At 38.9% G+C, this 20,680-nt stretch overlaps 1 protein-coding gene across 2 annotated transcripts; it reads right to left on the reverse strand.

Moving 5' to 3' along the window:
* Window positions 1-3,577: 3,577 nt before the first annotated feature.
* tiprl (TIP41, TOR signaling pathway regulator-like (S. cerevisiae)) lies at window positions 3,578-20,502 on the reverse strand. Of its 2 annotated transcripts, XM_072913843.1 has the most exons (9): window positions 19,357-19,417; window positions 19,156-19,286; window positions 15,592-15,719; window positions 13,775-13,954; window positions 13,162-13,261; window positions 8,921-9,052; window positions 8,069-8,164; window positions 4,771-4,833; window positions 3,578-4,170 (listed from the first exon to the last, which is right to left on the reverse strand). In XM_072913843.1, the coding sequence occupies exons 2-9, from the start codon at window positions 19,213-19,215 to the stop codon at window positions 4,069-4,071; spliced, it is 861 nt and encodes a 286-aa protein (XP_072769944.1). In that variant the 5' UTR covers window positions 19,216-19,286; window positions 19,357-19,417; the 3' UTR covers window positions 3,578-4,068. The 2 variants fall into 2 exon arrangements, with proteins under 2 accessions (XP_072769944.1, XP_061817530.1); XM_061961546.2 differs by lacking the exons at window positions 19,156-19,286; window positions 19,357-19,417 and adding an exon at window positions 20,341-20,502.
* Window positions 20,503-20,680: the final 178 nt, after the last annotated feature.

The following is a 20,680-nucleotide window of genomic DNA, read 5'->3' on the forward strand; positions in this document are numbered from 1 at the left end:
AGCAGTTTACAATACTTAAGTTAACATCTAAATGTCCTCCAATAAGCACACAAGAGAAGAATTATTTGAGAAGGACTGAGCTAGACATACGTACAAACCCTGTTTCCATATGAGTTGGGAAATTGTGTTAGATGTAAATATAAACGGGATACAATGATTTGCAAATCATTTTCAACCCATATTCAGTTGAATATGCTACAAAAACAACATATTTGATGTTCAAACTGATCAACTTTTTTTTTTTTGCAAATAATCATTAACTTTAGAATTTGATGCCAGCAACACGTGACAAAGAAGTTGGGAAAAGTGGCAATAAATACTGATAACGTTGAGGAATGCTCATCAAACACTTATTTGGAACATCCCACAGGTGTGCAGGCTAATTGGGAACAAGTGGGTGCCATGATTGGGTATAAAAACAGCTTCCCAAAAAATGCTCAGTCTTTCGCAAGAAAGGATGGGGCGAGGTACACCCCTTTGTCCACAACTGCGTGAGCAAATAGTCAAACAGTTTAAGAACAACGTTTCTCAAAGTGCAATTGCAAGAAATTTAGGGATTTCAACATCTACGGTCCATAATATCATCAAAAGGTTCAGAGAATCTGGAGAAATAACTCCACGTAAGCGGCATGGCCGGAAACCAACATTGAATGACCGTGACCTTCGATCCCTCAGACGGCACTGTATCAAAAATCGACATCAATCTCTAAAGGATATCGCCACATGGGCTCAGGAACACTTCAGAAAACCACTGTCACTAAATACAGTTGGTCGCTACATCTGTAAGTGCAAGTTAAAGCTCTACTATGCAAAGCGAAAGCCATTTATCAACAACATCCAGAAACGCCGCCGGCTTCTCTGGGCCCGAGATCATCTAAGATGGACTCATGCAAAGTGGAAAAGTGTTCTGTGGTCTGACGAGTCCACATTTCAAATTGTTTTTGGAAATATTTGACATCGTGTCATCCGGACCAAAGGGGAAGCGAACCATCCAGACTGTTATCGACGCAAAGTTCAAAAGCCAGCATCTGTGATGGTATGGGGGTGCATTAGTGCCCAAGGCATGGGTAACTTACACATCTGTGAAGGCACCATTAATGCTGAAAAGGTACATATAGGTTTTGGAACAACATATGCTGCCATCTAAGCGCCGTCTTTTTCATGGACACCCCTGCTTATTTCAGCAAGACAATGCCAAGCCACATTCAGCACGTGTTACAACAGCGTGGCTTTGTAAAAAAAAGAGTGCGGGTACTTTCCTGGCCCGCCTGCAGTCCAGACCTGTCTCCCATCGAAAATGTGTGGCGCATTATGAAGCGTCAAATACGACAGCGGAGACTCCGGACTGTTGAACGACTGAAGCTCTACATAAAACAAGAATGGGAAAGAATTCCACATTCAAAGCTTCAATAATTAGTTTCGTCAGTTCCCAATCGTTTATTGAGTGTTGTTAAAAGAAAAGGTGATGTAACACAGTGGTGAACATGCCCTTTCCCAACTACTTTGGCACGTGTTGCAGCCATGAAATTCTAAGTTAATTATTATTTGCAAAAAAAAAATAAAGTTTATGAGTTTGAACATCAAATATCTTGTCTTTGCAGTGCATTCAATTGAATATGGGTTGAAAAGGATTTGCAAATCATTGTATTTCGTTTATATTTACATCTAACACAATTTCCCAACTCATATGGAAACGGGGTTTGTAATAAGTGTCATTTATTGAACAATATTGCAGTCTAAAAAAGTACAATTGTCAATATAAAGACAAGTATCAAATAATTATAGTTGCATATTACTTACACGTACAAATTTCCAAGAAAGTAGCGTATTAGAAAGCATCCAGTAGCAAACGTGTCCGCATCATTCAACTTTCTGCATCATGACCTTAATTTCATGAATTATTGTTGCCAATAGGTGCCGCCAAAAAAAACCGAATTACCACTCCACTTCAATTTAAACACTGCATAAGTCCATTCCAGATGGTTAATGATATATAATTTAGTGTTTTTCATTCCTACCATTGTTCTCTTGTTTGACTAATTTCACTTCATCAACCCTTTTTGAACATTCCACATTACAAAATAATACAAGGTTTTTTTGCTCATATTGTATCGAATCAATGTCAGCATCAGCCAATACGCAAAGCTCTTATGTTATTATTGTGTCGGAAGTTAAACGTTTGTTTTGGGACACCCCTAATAGAAAGGCAAAAAAAATCCACAAAAAAACCCTGCCATTTTATGAATGAGATCGATCCTCCAATTGTGATACAAGTAGCAGATAAATTATGAACATGATTATATCCAGACATATATTTTTATGGCATATATGAGTTATATGTAATTTGTTTTATGAAAGAACAATATAGACCTTTTTTTTTTAAAGTTTTTTTCCCCCTGTAAGTTACCCCTAAATTACTTCTATTGTGATCTGGCATTAAATAAGAAATTAAAAACAAACTGTTCTAGCACACATTGGAAAGACAATGGAGAAACATTGCGCAGTGGTCCAAATCCCCAGTCATTAATGCATTGTAAAACAGATCCAATAAAAAAAGCACCCCCCAAAAAAGATGAAAGGTTGAAATAATTCCATAAAAGTCAAAAAATGTATGACATTCATGCTCATCATGAGTGTAGGTAAATTGTTTATTCCATTATTATTTTTGTCCACTTGGATATACCGCATTCTACATCAAGCAACGGAGAAGTCTGTTTGTTTTTTGTAGTTATATTCAAGTAAATATCTGGTTTTAGGTAGGAAGGGGTACCGCATTCAGTACTTTTATAGGTACCAACCGAATTACGTCGGTACTATCAAGTGCCAATTCATATAAAATCCAACAGTGCCATATTTTACATACTCTGTGCCAGGCCTATTCAGAGCTGACTGCCTTTTTGTATTGCTAGAAATTTCACTGGCAACAAAGCAAGCATGCCTGATAGAAAGCGCTCAAAAGTAATGCTCCACTTTTCAAAATGCACTAGCTCCATGCTAATTTACAATGGATATGCCATATTGATGCTACTGATTAGCATTAGCGATTTTACATGGCGAGTAAATAATTGCATATTACAATCACACACATGGGGTTTGATAAGTACAATACTTACAGTATAAACACTTTGTAGGACTCAACAAAAGACAAGACTGGCACATTCAACCTACTGGCAAAGACTACTTCCTGACTATGGGAAAACATCTAGGACAAATCAGGGCATTCAATCGATTGCAACTGGACTGTTTGGTTTTCTTAGAAGATATTTCGCTGCTCATCTGAGTAGGCTTCATCAGTTCATGCTCATAGACTTACAATGGTCAGATCTAGTCTAACTACATGAGCGGCAAAACGTCTTCTAAGACAAATCAAAAAGTAAATTTCCGATCGATTGAATGCCCTGAGATGACATATGACCTGGATGAATAAGAACATTGATAGACTAGGACAAACTAAAATGAATGCAGACTTGCAAATGAGACTAAGAAATGTAAGAAAAAAAGATATAACACCTGGACAGCACAGATATTATTATCAGCTCAGTGTTAAAATGTTACAATAAAAAAAAAAGTTTTATGATTAATCAAAAAAACCTTTATTATCACATGAACACACACACAACATTACTGAAAATTTGCACCGTAAAGTACTAGTATCGATTCCCAGGTACTGGGGAATTGGTACTGTATCGGGTTCAAATGTATAAAAAGGTACCCATCCCTAGTAAATATTCAAAAATTCCAAAGAAATAACACAATTAAATATTTTCAATTATGAGTTTGTGAATTGTAACTGTGGAGGAGCGAATGCAATGCAGTCATTCATAGAGTAAATGTGAATGTGTCGCTTTGACAGTTCGAATTACTTTACATTTAAAAACAAATTTGTTTTGATGTTTACCATTCATCAAATATGAAACAATTATGATACAATTATGATACAAATGTGACAAACATGATGCTACTTCTCCTCGCTCTTTCCCTACCTGTACAGCGATGATTCGCTATGATAATATTGTATGTTGTTCATTATGCAACACAAAAAGTAAATATATTGCTCACTGAACATCCTCATTCCTGCTCAGGAAGCTCCAACTTCTCACACTCTCTGAGCTTTAGTGTTAGATGTTGAGCGATCTCATTGGGATCTGTGTGGAGCGATGCAGGAACGTTCTACAGGAAATAAGAAAACATGATTTCATGATTATCATTTTTCAAAACATTCTATGAATAAATGTACCATCAATGGAAATATTGCTATTTTGTGTTATGACAGTCATCCTTCGCCTTACTGCGCTTCAAATATTGAGGCCTTATTATATCGTAGATTTTTTTTTAAATAGCATACCCTTCTGGTTTTTGGTCTTATATGTATTACATTACAGTATTTATTTTATATAACATTAGCATGCTAATGTCATAATTTTAGCAAGGCGGACAAGCTTGTTCAGGGGTCAAGGTAAAAAAAATGCTTATATGTTGACAGGTGTGTAAATGTAAATACACTTTAGCTCAAATTTTCCGAAAACCGAATTAGATAAAAAGTGGGGCGTACGAAAACTGAAGTACAACTGAACATTAAATACTTTTTTAATGGGAAAAATGTTTTGAAATCCAAAGAAAGCGGAGGTCAGCTAAGAATCGATCGTGTTCGACCTTCAATTGTACCACTGAATCATGAAGACAGTAAGAGCTGAAGCTAAAGTAGCGTGAATATTAACTATAACATGTTCTTCTTTTTATGTGTCATTTTTAGCACTTGACCATGCTTACCTTCAAGTCTGCTATGTTACTTTCCCTTGAGCAGAACTCTCTTAACATGTAGTTCTTTCCAGCCTGGAAGCAGTGACAGAAGCACAATAGATCACACCAATATGTACCGTATTTTTCGGAGTATAAGTCGCACCGGCCGAAAATGCATAATAAAGAAGGAAACAAACATATATAAGTCACATTTTTTGGGGGAAATTTATTTGATAAAACCCAACACCAAGAATAAACATTTGAAAGGCAATTTAAAATAAATAAAGAATAGTGAACAACAGGCTGAATAAGTGTATGTTATATGACACATAAATAACCAACTGAGAACGTGCCTGGTATGTTAACGTAACATATTATGGTAAGAGTCATTCAAATAACTATAACATATAGAACATGCTATACGTTTACCGAACAATCTGTCACTCCTAATCGCTAAATCCGATGAAATCTTATACGTCTAGTCTCTTACGTGAATGAGCTAAATAATATTATTTGATATTTTACGGTAATGTGTTAATAATTTCACACATAAGCCGCTCCTGAGTATGAGTCGCACCCCCGGCCAAACTATGAAAAAAACTGCGACTTATAGTCCGAAAAATACGGTACATTTAGTACGGAAGCATAAACTGCATTGAAAACCGAACGTTTATAATTTGCAACTTCATGTCAAAAACCTATTTTATTCCTAAAGCAACATTTTATGACTTCATCTGCACAGAAAACTATTTTTAATGTAGATATAGCATACTGGTTTTGTGTTATAGCTGAACTAATCTCCTAACTTAAAATGTAACCTATGCAAACTGCAGGGATCCTCAATAGATGGCCACATTCTGCCCAGCAAAACGTTTCATTTGGCCTGTCAGACATCACCCAAATAATAATAACATTCTGTCTAATTAGAGGAGTTCGCATTCAAGCAGTGCTTCCTCCGCCCTGCAGGGGCAATAGCAAAGTGTGTACGTAACAATAAAGCAGCAGTAGAAGACGAAGATAGAATAGATTTGACGCTGCCTGTTAGGTCGCAGTGTGCATCGTAATTGTGTGAATGCATATAGGGCTGCAAGTAGCGATTATTTTAGCAATCGAGTAATCTATCGGTTAGTTTGTTTGATTAATCAAGTAATCCTCATTTGTGCAAAAATAGTCGTCTTCGTTGTCTGTTACCAAGTCTGCCATGATTAGAAAACACACTTGGGTTTGATTTAGGGAGTAGGAAAGAATTGGTTGCAGTAAGTCGTAAGTGCGCTGCTATGAAAACGGAAATAAATGCGCCGAAGAATTAGTTCAGGCTGTGCATAAAATGACCAAAATACGGTAAATATTGAACATACTACATATTGTTATCAATGTGTTTGTTACTACATTATATGTAGACTTGCAGTGTGTATATAAACATTGAAGGAGGGTTTTGAAGTTGTTTTAGAGGGCTTTGAAGGCTACAACAGTGACTACCATTAGCCGCATCTTGCAAGTGTTTTTCATCATCTTTAAAATCCTAAAAAAAATAAAATGTGTGTTCTTGTTTCTCATAATGATTGTGAAAAATAGGCACATTTCCAAAAAAAAGTGCAGTTTTAGAGCACGGCCGGTTTTTGCTACGGGTAATGTGAGCGACCGCCCAAAGAGCAAATGATATAAGCGCGTACGTACCAAAAAAATTGTTTTAAAACAAAACACGCCAATCTTCTAGACTACCACTGCTCATTTCAATTAGTGCCACTTTTTATATAGAGAAGGCGGCACATTTGCTCCAAGGTAAAGGCGGAAATTTCAAAAACGGAGGCATAATATTCCTCATGTCCAAATCCGCCTCTCAAGGGAGAAGGGGCAGGGAATCAACTTGCAACTGCAGAGGTTGGCAAGGGGGAAGGGGCGAGGGATAGACTGATCCCAGACCAGTGAGGCCACAACACAAACCGCTTCCAAATACATTGTATTACATTCCTGAAATTAAAATATATACCTACATGTAATCATTTGGGTTATGTGAGGGAAAAGAACGTCTGCAGTCATCTACTTGACTCCGGTTGATAGACGGGCGAATTGACGATGTTACCGTGTTGGCAAAAGGTAATGGAAAAATAAAACATATTAAGTCTTCCTCTTAATCATGGATCAAAATAAAATACCAAAGAAGCGATCAGGTGCCCAGTTTAGAAAAAGAAGAACAGAAGAAAATGAGAAACGGGCACAAGAAAAAGTATGCAGATTTGTATGAGTGACTTGACTGACAGTAGTATTAATTAGCCTCTTGCTGATATGTTGCTATTGGCTACAGAAGACGATTGTATTCGGTTTTTAGTTTTGCCAAACAAGCAACTTTAAAAATTGAGGCCTCATGTCTTGCAACTAATTTCACTCTTAGGCAACCTAGTCTAGTTTGTGTACATTCACACAGACTTCCTGATTGTGGAACTGTTTATTGCTATAAGCTATATGCTCATTTAAATAACTTATAATGTTTCAAACATGGTTAGATTCCGAGATAAAGGATTTGTGCAATTTACATTGGTGTTTATATAATGTATTTCATTTACTTATCTTGTTTTTTTCTCTGTTCTTGATAGCATTTTGCATTTAAGATTATGTAATAAAATAATACAAATAATATATAGTATTGGTGGCGGGGTTTGGGTGTAAGTCTTTTCATTCATGATGGTTTGACAAGGGCGTAAATCTAGCCAGGACCGCCTATGCTTAAGAGTCATATGCTTTGTTAATTGACACTATCTGGCCGTAGTGCTGCCTATTAGCGTTTCGGTTCAGTTTGGGCTTTTCAGCATTTACACGCAATTTCTACAGAAATTGCATATTTTAGTTCCCAGTGCTTCTTGCGTCATTAATTTACTCTGCAATAAAAATATAAGCGGTCATGAAAGGCAAAGTATTTGCCTTTCAGGCAGCTTCACAAGCTAGGAGTTTGAAGTATCGTCGCTGTAAAAAGCGAGGTGTGGAAGTGTGCAGGACACCTCCATAAGCATGCCGCTAAGCCTTTGACTCGCGGGAATGGTGTTAAAATGTTGAAAAAAATAATAATAAAAAAATATTCTTAAAATAATACCTGTAACTTGACATTTAAATAAAAATATTATATATGCACATGCGTCACGGCCAGTTATTCAATTTAGATAGTGACGTTATATGGATCCCTTAATCCCTTAATGTCTGCCGAGAAAAATTCAGACAAATTACATTTAAGAACCTCTGACATACTGTATATACATGACACATTAAAATATAACTAAATCAGACTTTTTTAATAATCACTGCATTTTCTTCATTCTTGTGTTTATATAATTACCTCATGATATAGTCGTGTATCATGTATTCTTATCAGCACGCCATCCACTCGTAGGAAAAACCGCAGCAATAAGAAGAAACTGGTGGGCATCACTCTCTGCATTATACACACAGACACATACACAAACAGGTTATATTGAAATATTATATTGTGATAAAATTGTTACCTATGATATGCAATGATTACAAAAGATAATTGATTGACAACTAATTTGTCAATTGCTTTCCACTCATAAAAAACATACTATATTGGAACAAAAAATGAAGTGTAAAAGTTAGATTTTTTTCTAGAATTCTCTAATTGAGAGAAGGTCAAAATGATACATACAGGGTCTAATACATAGTAGGGGAAATTAATTGATATTGGGCTTTTTTTTTTTTTTTACCAATGATATGAGCAGTGCAGAATTCTATGGTAGGTTTATTTTAACAGAAGAAAACTAATTAGCAATTATCATTTATCCCCAATCAAAATGTACTTGTAGATAAGCAACCTTTTGTGTCCCATTATCATCAGCTTTGGTGGATTGCGTTCACACTTGGCCAAACGAATGGAAATAGCAGAGTCAACACTAATGGATTATTTTCAGTCTTGGTATTCATTATATTAAGAAATGTTACTGTCCTTCCGGGATCTCCCATGAAAAAAAACATTGTAAGTTTCTTTAAAGCAGAACAAAAAGATGAGGAGTCTAATAAGAATATCAATAACATAAATGGCAGAGAATTACATTATTTTAAATTCTAAGCAAGAAAATCATTATTCACATGTTGCACAATGGTGCAACTTAATATAATAACGTGGAATATTTAATCTGGGGAACAATTAAGTGACCATCAAGGATAGACTTACAATTTTTACACTTATCATTGAGACTCCATGGTCATGCAGCTCGTCCTCAAACAGAAGGATCTCATCGAAGAACACTATCTGTTCGCGGGCCCTCAGCTTCTCCAAGTTAATTTTTTCTGTGGTCTCAGTCACCTTAAGGTCGGTAAAACAGAAATACAACACAGGTACAAGAAGCAAGTGTTAATATGATTGGATCAAGACTTCAGTGATAAATAACAAAGTGTTCCAGTCAATACTATCAGAAGTAGACAAGCATTTTGTTTTACTTCCTGTAACAGTAACAGATTCTACCTCAATATAAGCATTTAAGTCCTACCTTAAAAGTCATTTGTATACTCTAGCCTTTAAATAGACACCTTTTTAAATAAGTTGATGTGCCCCCTCTCCTGCGTGGAGAGGTTATCAGGTGGCCACGGAACAGTTTCCACCGATTAATGCGCTAGCTGTTCCAAGTCGGGACCCGGGATAGACCACTCCTCTGTGCATTAATTGGTGACGTCTCTGCGCTGCTGACTTGTCTACATACAAGAGGATGCCCTGCTGGCCTCACTATGGACTGGACTCTCTCGTTATTAACCGTATCCGCTCGGCATCCATTGCACCGGTCAACCAGGGGTGGGGGAGTTCCCATATCTGCAGTCCCTTCCACGGTTTCTCATTGTGCCCATCCAGAGCCCAGGCTGTTGCTGTGGTCTGTGCAGCCCTTTTAGGCATTTGTGATTAAGGGCTATATAAAACAACTTTGATTGATTGAATACCGATAGGTAGGTTCCGATCACTGCTGATTCCGATCATTCACGAATGAGATCGGCTGATACCAATACAGATCACATGTATTAATTGTACAATTTTCAGTGTATTTATGGTGAGTGCTATTGACAGTTTAACAATATCAACACAATATTTAAAACTAGTTCCTTATTTTATTTTACTACATACAATTGTTTGATCAAAAACAAAGTCAACAGTACACAAAACTATCCATCCATCCATTTTCTACAGCCTGTCCCACTCAGGGTCGCGGGGGTAGCTGTAACCTATCCCAGCTGCATACAGGCGGAAGGCAGGGTAGACCCCGGACAAGTCGGCACCTCATTGCAGGGCCAACACAGACAGACAACATTTGCACTCACATTCACACACTTGGGCCAACTTAGTGTCATACAAATAAAAGCTATGATCTATTACTTACATTAAATTATTTGGTTTTTGACCTCAAATACCTTCTGTCTCCAGAGAAACATTCCAAGTTTGTCAACATTAACAAAAACAACAAGAAAATTATTTTGAGAAAATTATCAACCTAATCTCTCTAGTATCAATGTATGCATCGATGCGCCCTCCTCTTACGTGTCGTGTACTGACTGTGACAATAATGACACACCTACAGTTGTTATAGTATCCTCTCTCTAAGTTAGAGAGAGAATCCTCTAACAGTCAGACCTGGGCATTCAGCGGCCCGCGGGCCACATCCGGCCATTTGTGCGTTCCTGTCCGGCCCGCGTGAGGCCAATCATAATTTACAAAATACATTTAAAAAAGTACCGGTATCTATGTCGAGTGTCCAATACAACGGTGCTGCTTTTGTTTTGAAAAGCGTTTGTTTGTATTACTTCCGTGTGGACGTATGCGCGTGCGTGATTGTGAGTGAATGTGAACAGCGGCAATCACAAATTACAAAATAAAGTTTAAAAACATCTATGTCGTGCGGGCAATACAACTGTGCTGCTTTTATTTTGAAAAGTGTTATTTATGGACGTATGTCCGTGTGTAACCTGTGAGTGAAGGTGCACAGCGACAAGTGATGCACAGTTTACACCCGAGACGCTAAAAAGAGAAAAGTTGATGACGAATGCCGTGTTTTCAACAAGACATGGACTGCCAAGTATTTTTTTTATGGAAATTAAAGGTAAAGACGTGTGCTTAATGTGTGGTACACAGGTTGCTGTGTTTAAAGAATATAATTTGAATCGCCACTACATGACAAAGCACGAGGAAAAATACCGGAATCTGTCTGATGAAGTGTGCGCAAGGGAGGCTGATGGGTTGATGGTAAAACTGCAAACCCAACAAGGACTTTTTGCCATATTTCACACCCCCAGAATGCAGCCGTCAGGACAAGTTTCGTCTTTTCTCACAAAATCGCCAGAAAAAGTAATGCGTTTTCTGACGGAGAGTTTATTAAGGAGTGCTTATTGGACTCTGTTGCGCTGATATGCCCGGAAATTTGGAGCTTCAGCTGAAGAACAGAACGGCCGACTTTGACTGTTTTTCGCTGGCTTTGGATGAGGGCTGCGATGTACGTGACACCGCCCAGCTGCTCATCTTTTTACGTAGGATAACTGCAAACTTTCAAATCACGGAAGAGCCGGCAGCCATGCAGTCAATTAAAAGGGACAACCACAAGTAATGACTTGTTCACATAGGTAAATGCGTGTTTGGACATGTTAGGACTGAAATGGGACAAGCTGGCAGGTGTGACAACAGATGGTTGTCCAAATCTGACGGGGAAAAATGTTGGACTTTTAAAGAGGATGCAGGATAAACTTTAAATTAACCCTGTGCAGAAATTGACATTTTTGCATTGTATTATACATCAGGAAGTGTAGTGTAAGACAGTGTTAAAAATAAAACCATCAAAAGCAATCTGCTTTTGGTATAAAGTTAAGATAGGTTAAATGAAAGTATTATTATTATCATTATTATTATTAATTATTATTATTATTATTATTATTCCCCAAAGGGAATAAGCGGTAGAAAATGGATGGATGGATGGATCTTACGGTATATCAAAAATAATATTGAGCAAAATTTAATTGAAATATTGTCGATGTGGCCCTCCAGCAGTGCTCGTGTTGCTCATGCGGCCCTCGGTAAAAATTAATTGCCCACCCCTGCTCTAACTAGATCCTCCAGTGATAATGTTATTACGATACAAGGACATTTTGTTATTTGCTGTAATGGAGGTGATTATTAGCTTAGGGAAACGGCTCTTCACTGTTTATGGAAACACATAGTTAGCTTTCAGGGGACTAAGAATAAATACAGTGTCAGCCAGAGGGAATCGATGTTTGTGATGGACATTAAAAGGCATCAATCGCCAATGGCTACCATGTAAGTTTTTATAAAAATTGGAATATAATGATTAGTGGCCGACCAATCGGCATACAATTAATTCGTCCATTCCTCCATTTTCTTCTTTCTTTCTCAGAAGGGAAGCTCAGATTTCCCAGACTCTGGCCACCTTCTCCAGTTCTAGCGGGGCGACACAGAGGCATTCCGAGACTAGCTATGAGATATAATCCTTTCAGCGTACACCTAGGTCTACAACTCTTAGCACCTTATTCTATCTCTAAGCGTGAGCCCAGTCACCATACAGAGGAAACTCATTACGGCCGCTCATATCCACAGTTTTTCTCTTTCGGTCACTCCCCAAAGCTTGTGACAATAGGTGAGGATAGGAATCGTAGAGCCATCTACGATGGTCCGGTACAGTGACCTCATTCCTGTAGATGCTGCATTGATCTGCCTGTGGTTCTCATTCTTCAGCCTTCCTTGACTTGTGAATAAAACCCTGATATACTTAAACGCATTCACCTGAGGCAAGACCTCAGACAGTGTGATCCACCATCTTCCATCTCCTAACCACAGTTTCAGATTTGAAGGTGCTGAGTCTCTTCATTGAAGTTTCACACTCAGCTACAAACCACCCCAGTAATAGCTGAAAATCCCAGCTTGATGAGGCAATCAGGAGAAAATCTGCAAACAGCAGAGACAAGGTCCTGAGGGACCCTATACTGGACAACCTCAATGCCTTGGCTTCATCTCGAAATGCTATCCATGAAAATGAATTGGCTTCCATCCTTGATGGAAGCCAACATTCACAGTGAACATGCTCGACTGACTGGTACAATGCAAACCAGGCTCCTACTCTGGTTGTACAAGGACTGAATGACAAACCCGTTAACCAAACGCAGCCCCACCAGGACACGGTCGAATGCCTTTACAAGTCCACAAAGCACAAGTGGGTCAGTTGGGCAAACTCTTACACACTCTGCAGTACCCTTTTCAACTATCTGAAACACAATTTCTCATGGGGAGTGAAATTCCCCTTGTCGTTGGAGAAAACACCCTTGTTAACCTTCTTGAAACATCAACAAATCCAGAGGTACAGTTCCCGACCTCTAAGCAAAGTTGAAAAGACGTATCAACCAACATCCAGAGATCAGACATAAGCACACCTTCATTTGTAGTTCCTCTCCAATCAGGGTCCCTCTGTAATCTGTCGTGAAAGTCCAGTCATACGGTCTCACCCCGTCTTGAGACTGTTCAGAAACAGATCTAGAAGGAAGTAAAGAGATCTTCACTTAGATGCTCCTGACAGTGACAGTCCTCACTACAAGTCAATTCATATTGTTCGTGTCATCAGTCTATAATTGATAGGGGTGCTTGAAAAAAATCGATTGACATTTCAATCGCGATTCTTATTTAACCCGATTCTAAATTGATGCATAATTTACTATAATCGATTTTCATGAAGACATGTTTAGGCCATCTCGGCGCTTACTATTCTATGATGCGTCACGATTGGGACGTGGACGATTTTGAATGTCCAAATAGCGATTATTTAAGTACTGTATGTTAAATAAAGTAATACAGATGGTTCTAAGTTCTACAGATCTAGTGCAGGGAGGAGGAGAGGACAAGCTATGCCAACCACAGCGCTAAGCGAGTTGGACTGTGAAAGATTGAAATGAGAAAATAATAAATGTTTTGTACAATTCATAGCAACTGAATGAGTTACAGAAACTGATGTGGAACTTCAAGTTTTGATCAAAATAGTGAACGTCTTACCTGCTCTCTTGCCATTGTTGAGCACAAGCCACTTTGACGGTGTGCTCTGATTTGTTGACTCTCTTCAGGGCATCAATAGCGTTGAATTCAATACCAAAGCCGTCGCTGTGTTGGATGCGCAGGATGTTGTCCCCAAATAACATTTCTGGGAGGGAAGGTAAATTCATCTCTTCGGATAATCTGCAAAACAAAGCAAAACATGGAAACAACAAATCTAGAAATGTGTATTTGGTAGATTTCTGTAGGTCTAAAAGTGGACATCGGGTCTTTAGTCTCAGGGTGTTGCCAGGTTTGAAGTCTACTGGGATGAATACTAATATAAAAAAACCACTAATAAAATAGGAAATAAATTGAAACATAGAAACACAAGACAAATATTAAAAATTGTGATCAATTTTAATAAATGCTAATTAAATTGATAAATATTAACATAGTAGACCAGAAATACTAAGTAATAATTAGAGGTGGGAATATTTGGCCACCTCACGATTTGATTACAATTCAGGAGGTATGATTCGATTAAAAATGCATTATTGATAAATTTTTGTATATTGATACAGTTTTCATTTCTTCTCGTTTCACTAAATAAGTGTTTATCACTTGCAACTTTTAAAAACACTCCAGCAACCCCCGTGACCCCAAAAGGGACAAGCGGTAGAAAATGGATGGATGGATGGATGTATTTGTAATAAGAAATTCCCATCACATTTATTAAATGCATGGAAATGTGTGCAAAACTGGAGCATAAGTGCCCTATAATAAAGGAGCTGGTTGGATATCTCTGTGATTAGGCTCGCTCCAGTCTGCCAAATTTTAGAACGGTCTGCATTACTTTATTTACAATAAATAAACCGATTATCGTCCATGTCCAAATTGCGATGCATCTAAAAATTATTCCCCCCACCTCTAGTAATAATAATAAAATAAAACATATATAAATATAATAATACAATTAAAAATAAATAAAAACTATTAGCATAAGATATCACTGATACTAAATAATAGTAACAAAATTACAATCAAATTAATAAATATAATCATCAACCAAAAATAAAATGATGAAAATAAAAAATAAATAACCCGGTAGTGATTGCTCTTAGACTGCAAAGGAAGCTCGCCATCTCCTAAAATATAAAAAAAAAATGATTAAGTGGTGAAATCTGTACTTTTGTGTTTACATTTCATTGACTAGAAGGCTTTCAGCTTTTGTTCAGAATCAGCTACAACAGCTGACGCGACTTTCTTCTCATTAATTTTGTTAGTGTCACAGTGCACTAAACAATGTTGAAGCAGAGCGTCCTTTGACTTCAGTGGGGGATCATAGAGTGGGTTGTTCCACTGCAGCCAAACTAGACAGTCATTAGAAAAACGTCCCGCCCATTGGACGCCGAGTGTCTCTGGAAGTGTATGAAAAGTGGGCGTGGCCTTGGCTGGCCTGAATGCTCAGCTTAAACATGATGATTGGATGATCTGTCCACGGCTGAATCCCTTTTAGATTGACAGCAAAATGAGCAAGTCAGCGATCTTGAAATATAAAACACTGCCAGAGCATTTTTCAAGTTTCATTTCATTATTCTGTGTTGATAAGGAGAATTTTACAACTCTAAGTCATGTGTTTTTTTGTGTGTGAAATCTAACATCTTCACATTTTTATCTGTTTTTGGAGGCTGTACTGATGATTACACATACGGTAACTGAAATTGAGCTTCCCCCTCCTGAAAGACCAGCAGCCGCCAATTTGTTACACCCCTATTCAGTAGCCAAACAATCGTAAGTTTAGGTGTCAGCTGTCATTGTAAGAAAGAATCAAATCTCACCTTTCAATGTCTTTAGATTTCATGATATGGTTTTTTGCAGTCGTGACTGTCCAAGGACCAAAGGTAAAGTCCTTTTTGCTGCTTTTAAAACCATGTGAAATCATTTTTGAATCGAAGGCCGGCATCCGCTGCAAGAAAGCAAAGTATATTTAAATGAAAAAGAAAGGTATATTCAGATGAGATAGCGAGGTTACATGGACTTAAAAATGAGCACATTTACATCCTTTTTAGGGCGCCTCAAGCACCTTTGAATTATATCCTGAATAAAAACACTGATACAACAATTGTTAATCATGTCACATATTTACAAAAAATACATTTTTAATCCTAAATTCTCATACTTCAGATACACCACTCACGCGCTTGGTTTGCCAGACAGTAAAGGCTGGAATATATTCTTGCGTCGCTTAGCTTGCGTCCCCCCTGAAAGCATATTGTTTGATATATAGTTCTGCCTAGGGGGTTAGTGTCAGCCTTGTAAATTCTCCTCCAAAACACTGAGGAGTAGTCTGTCCTGAAGCAGCAACAGCAGCGACATTTACCTTCTTGTAAAGAGTGACGACAACCACAACATCAACATCTTTGTCTAGACGAGAACTAATCCATTCGGAATCTTCAGTTTACTTTGAATGGACATTTTACTTTACGTTTTACTATACCAGAGGACAATTTGTGCCTTTCAAACACAAAGTCTGCTCTCCAATGTTCGGGGAGCCGCCTTTTCAAAAGCTGACCAATCACAACTCTTTTTTGGGAGGCGCACGCAAGAGTCACCGGAAAGTACGCAGGAGGAAGGCTTAGGACACTAAGGACAGCGTCGCCTATGCAAGTTACGTGACGCGAGAGTATACACAGGGCATAGGTTCAGACTTAGAAGAAATCATCTGTGATGCAGTTCAGCCACTTTGTTGCTGTTTTTAGCAAATAAAGGTACATACAGGGAAGTGAACACTGTATGAGAAAAGGAGAGGAAAATTGAGAAAAAAAGAGGAACATTTTTATCACAATGTGCTGCCACGCAAACCCCAAAAGAACATTTTGAAAATCAATACCCTGCCTTCTGCCCAAGTGCAGCTGGGAGAGCTGTATAGCAGTATTTCTTGTTATACACAGCAGTGTCTTTGAGTACCTTACAAAGTGCTTTGTAAATCAAATGTATTATTAATTAGTAACTGGTAGGAATGCTTACATTAATTATACTCAACTTTGTGAACTTGTGTCCATCCATCCATCCATTCATTCATTTTCTACCGCTTGACCCTCTCGGGGTCGCGGGGGGTGCTGGAGCCTATCCTAGCTGCATTCGGTCGCACCTGTGTCTTTTCACTTTAATCATTTTTTTCCAATTTGTTCTGCCTTACATCCATTTTGTACCGCCTCATGGTTTTTCCCTAGATAAGTTATCAAGTTATTATTAACAAGTGGCAAGAGGAACACACGCATTAGTTATACAAGGAGTAACCAAAATGCGGCCCACAGGTCAAGTTCGCTGGTGTCTTCAGTTTGGCCAGCGAGACATGACATCACAGGTTTAATTTGAAGTCTGGCCCGCCTAGTGTTTACAGCTGGACTTTAAAACATCTGCCAGTCTATTTGTTGCAAATGTACCGCTATCTTGTGGTCAGACCTTATAATTCCAGTCAATGAACATGAAAGATACAAAACTTAAAGAGCACGGCATTGATTTTTATGACCCAATTCATACAACCCTTCTCACTCATGGTCCAAATAAACTGCAACCAGCAAAGAATGTTTTCTGTTTTTTCTTGTCAAACAACACAACCTGCTCACTGAACTTTATGGATATTATATAAAAAAAAAAAACGTCCAAACATTGTTCATGGTTCAAAATTATACGCACTTAAAATACCACTACAATGCATGATGGCAAAATACTAAACACTCTCTCCACACTTGTTTGGCGCATTTTAGCTGCTTGATATTTCTAATTGATTACAAACTTTAAGGAGGTATTTACGGAAGTAAACAAGATAGGAGTCGAACTTTAAACATAATGTTAAATCCAATGTTTTATTGCTTCTGTAATTCATATTGTAGTGTCGCTGTTACCTATAGCTGGGTCTCTGATCATTTTCTATACTACATTTCATGTACAAAATGATTGTGGTCGCATCACAATCAACGCTGTGTTTTGTGTCAAAAAAAGGGTCGGACGACTTTTTCCACTTTTCTCCCCCCCTGCCCATGCGACTTTCCTGGGCGTGTTTTGGACATTTTGGCCACCCCGGCCGTCGGCGGGACTCGTGGGACTGGAACCCGGGTAGGTATTTTGGACAATATTGGGACTTTTGACCATGTGCGGCATCTATAATGTGTGACTGTGAATGGTTGTCTGTCTGTGTTGACCCTGTGATTAGGTGGCGACTTGTCCAGGGTGTGCCCTGCCTTCCGTCCAGGTGCAGCTGGAATAGGCTCAGAAAGATAGAAGGATAGAGATACACTATATTGCCAAAAGTATTTGGTCACCCATCCAAATGATCAGAATCAAGTGTCTTAATCACTTGGCCCGGCCACCGGTGTATAAAATCAAGTACTTAGGCATGGAGACTGTTTCTACAAACATTTGTGAAAGAATGGGCCGCTCTCAGGAGCTCAGTGATTTCCAGCGTGGAACTATCATAGGATGCCACCTGTGCAACAAATCCAGTTGTGAAATTTCCTCACTCCTATATATTCCAAAATCAACTGTCAGCATTATTGTGAGAAAATGGAAGAGTTTGGGAACAACAACAACTCAGCCACGAAGTGGTAGGCCACGTAAACTGACAGAGAGGGGTCAGCGGACGCTGAAGCACATAGTGCAAAGAGGTCAAACACTTTCTGCACAGTCAGTTGCTACAGAAATCCAAACTTAATGTAACCTTCCAATTAGCCGACGTACAGTACGCAGAGAGGAGCCAGATGAGGTGGTTCGAGCATCTGGTCAGGTGCCACCCGAACGCCTCCCTAGGGAGGTGTTTAGGGCACGTCCGACCGGCAGGGGAAGACCCAGGACACGTTGGGAAGACTAAGACTCCCGGCTGGCCTGGGAACGCCTCGGGATCCCCCGGGAGGAGCTGGACGAAGTGGCTGGGGAGAGGGAAGTCTGGGCTTCTCTGCTTAGGCTGCTGCCCCCGCGAGCCGACCTCGGATAAGCAGAAGAAAATGGGTGGATGGATGGACAGTACGCAGAGAGCTTCATGGAATGGGTTTCCATGGCCGAGCGGCTGTATCTAAGCCATACATCACCAAGTCCAATGCAAAGCGTCTGATGCAGTGGTGTAAAGCATGTCGCCACTGGACTCTAAAACAGTGGAGACGCCTTCTCTGGTGTGATGAATCACGCTTTTCCATCTGGCGATCTGATGGACGAGTCTGGGTTTGGAGGTTGCCAGGAAAATGGTACATTTCGGACTGCATTGTACCTAGTGTGAAATTTGGTGGAGGAGGAATTATGATGTGGGGTTGTTTTTCAGGAGTTGGGCTTGGCCCCTTAGTTCTAGAAAAAGGAACTTTGAATACTTCAGGATACCAAAACATTTTGGACAATACCATGCTCCCAACCTTGTGGGAACAGTTTGGAGCGGGCCCTTTCCTCTTCCAAAGCAAGGTCCATAAAGACATGGATGACAGAGTCTGATGTGGATGAACTTGACTGGCCTGCACAGAGTCCTGACCTGAACCCGATAGAACACCTTTGGGATGAATTAGAACGGAGATTATGAGAGCCAGGCCTTCTCGACCAACATCAGTGTGTGACCTCACCAATGCGCTTTTGAAAGAATGGTTGAAAATTCCTATAAACACACTCCGCAACCTTGTGGACAGCCTTCCCAGAAGAGTTGAAGCTGTAATAGCTGCAAAAGGTGGACCCACATCATATTGAACCCTATGGGTTAGGAATGGGATGGCACTTCAAGTTCATATGTGAGTCAAGGCAGGTGGCCAAATACTTTTGGCAATATAGTGGATAGACGTGTGTGTGTGTGTGTGTGTGTGTGTGTGTGTGTGTGTGTGTGTGTGTGTGTGTGTGTGTGTGTGTGTGTGTGTGTGTGTGTGTGTGTGTGTGTGTGTGTGTGTGTGTTTATATATAATGTTACTTTACATGCAGTCAGCTTTCAGTTATGTCCAGGTTGGACTTCCATTGTTTGTTTTAACTTGGTTTATTTGCATTTCTATTACCACAGGCACTAAAATGTGTGCTCCAATTGCCGCTATTGTCTTGTATACTGCATAAAGTGTTGCTGCTTCTGGAACCATATTATCCCTGAGGACACATGTCCAGGGATCAATGGATAGGGTTATTTTTTGAGCTCTCCACAACAAAGTTCAATATAAATGTTGACATATTGCTGAATAATAAATTTAAAAAAAAGAAACACAGCTGCATAAATGTGTTGTCAGTATTTTTTTTAGCAGATTTTGACAACAAAAATGATTTTGAAAAACGAGTGACTATTAACTTTGCCGTCGGCGTGTAACTAAAAAAAGCCAAATACCCAAGCTTTTATTTTTGAAGGATATTAAGTATAATCCGGTAGAACATAGATATAACAACATGTATTATTCCAATAAAAAGCGTAGTTCAACCTGTATCCTTTAACATGAAACAATAGCATTAGCTCAATATTTTTGCAGTCGCATTATGATGACGCATTCATTTTCTCACCCAAGTGTAAATATATCTAAACATAGTGGCTGTATTATGTTGTGGTGTATTATAATATATGAAAAGAAAAACATGTTTACCTGCTCGCTAGCAAGGACGTTGTGTTGTTATGAGCTTTAGATCAATGCTGTACTCAGTTAATATTGCTATGTTGCTTCCGTTTATCTTCTTCTTCTTGTGTTTGGCAAACGGGGCGCATCTGTTGCATTGCTGCCCCCGGCAGGCCGTTCTTGTCACTGCATGCCTGCGTGACAAATTCCGTCATCTTTTTTTCTGTAGTAATCCAATGATCACAAATGTGCAGGCCTATACAAGGGATGTTTATCGTTAAGGCTTTGTCGGTACGATGCCCTTATCGATACCGGTACTCTAAGTAATTTGTGAAAAAAAAAGATGTGAACAAAAAAAAATGTTTTAATT

This window comes from Nerophis lumbriciformis, linkage group LG09, assembly GCF_033978685.3.
Source record: "Nerophis lumbriciformis linkage group LG09, RoL_Nlum_v2.1, whole genome shotgun sequence".
Lineage (NCBI taxonomy): Eukaryota > Metazoa > Chordata > Actinopteri > Syngnathiformes > Syngnathidae > Nerophis > Nerophis lumbriciformis.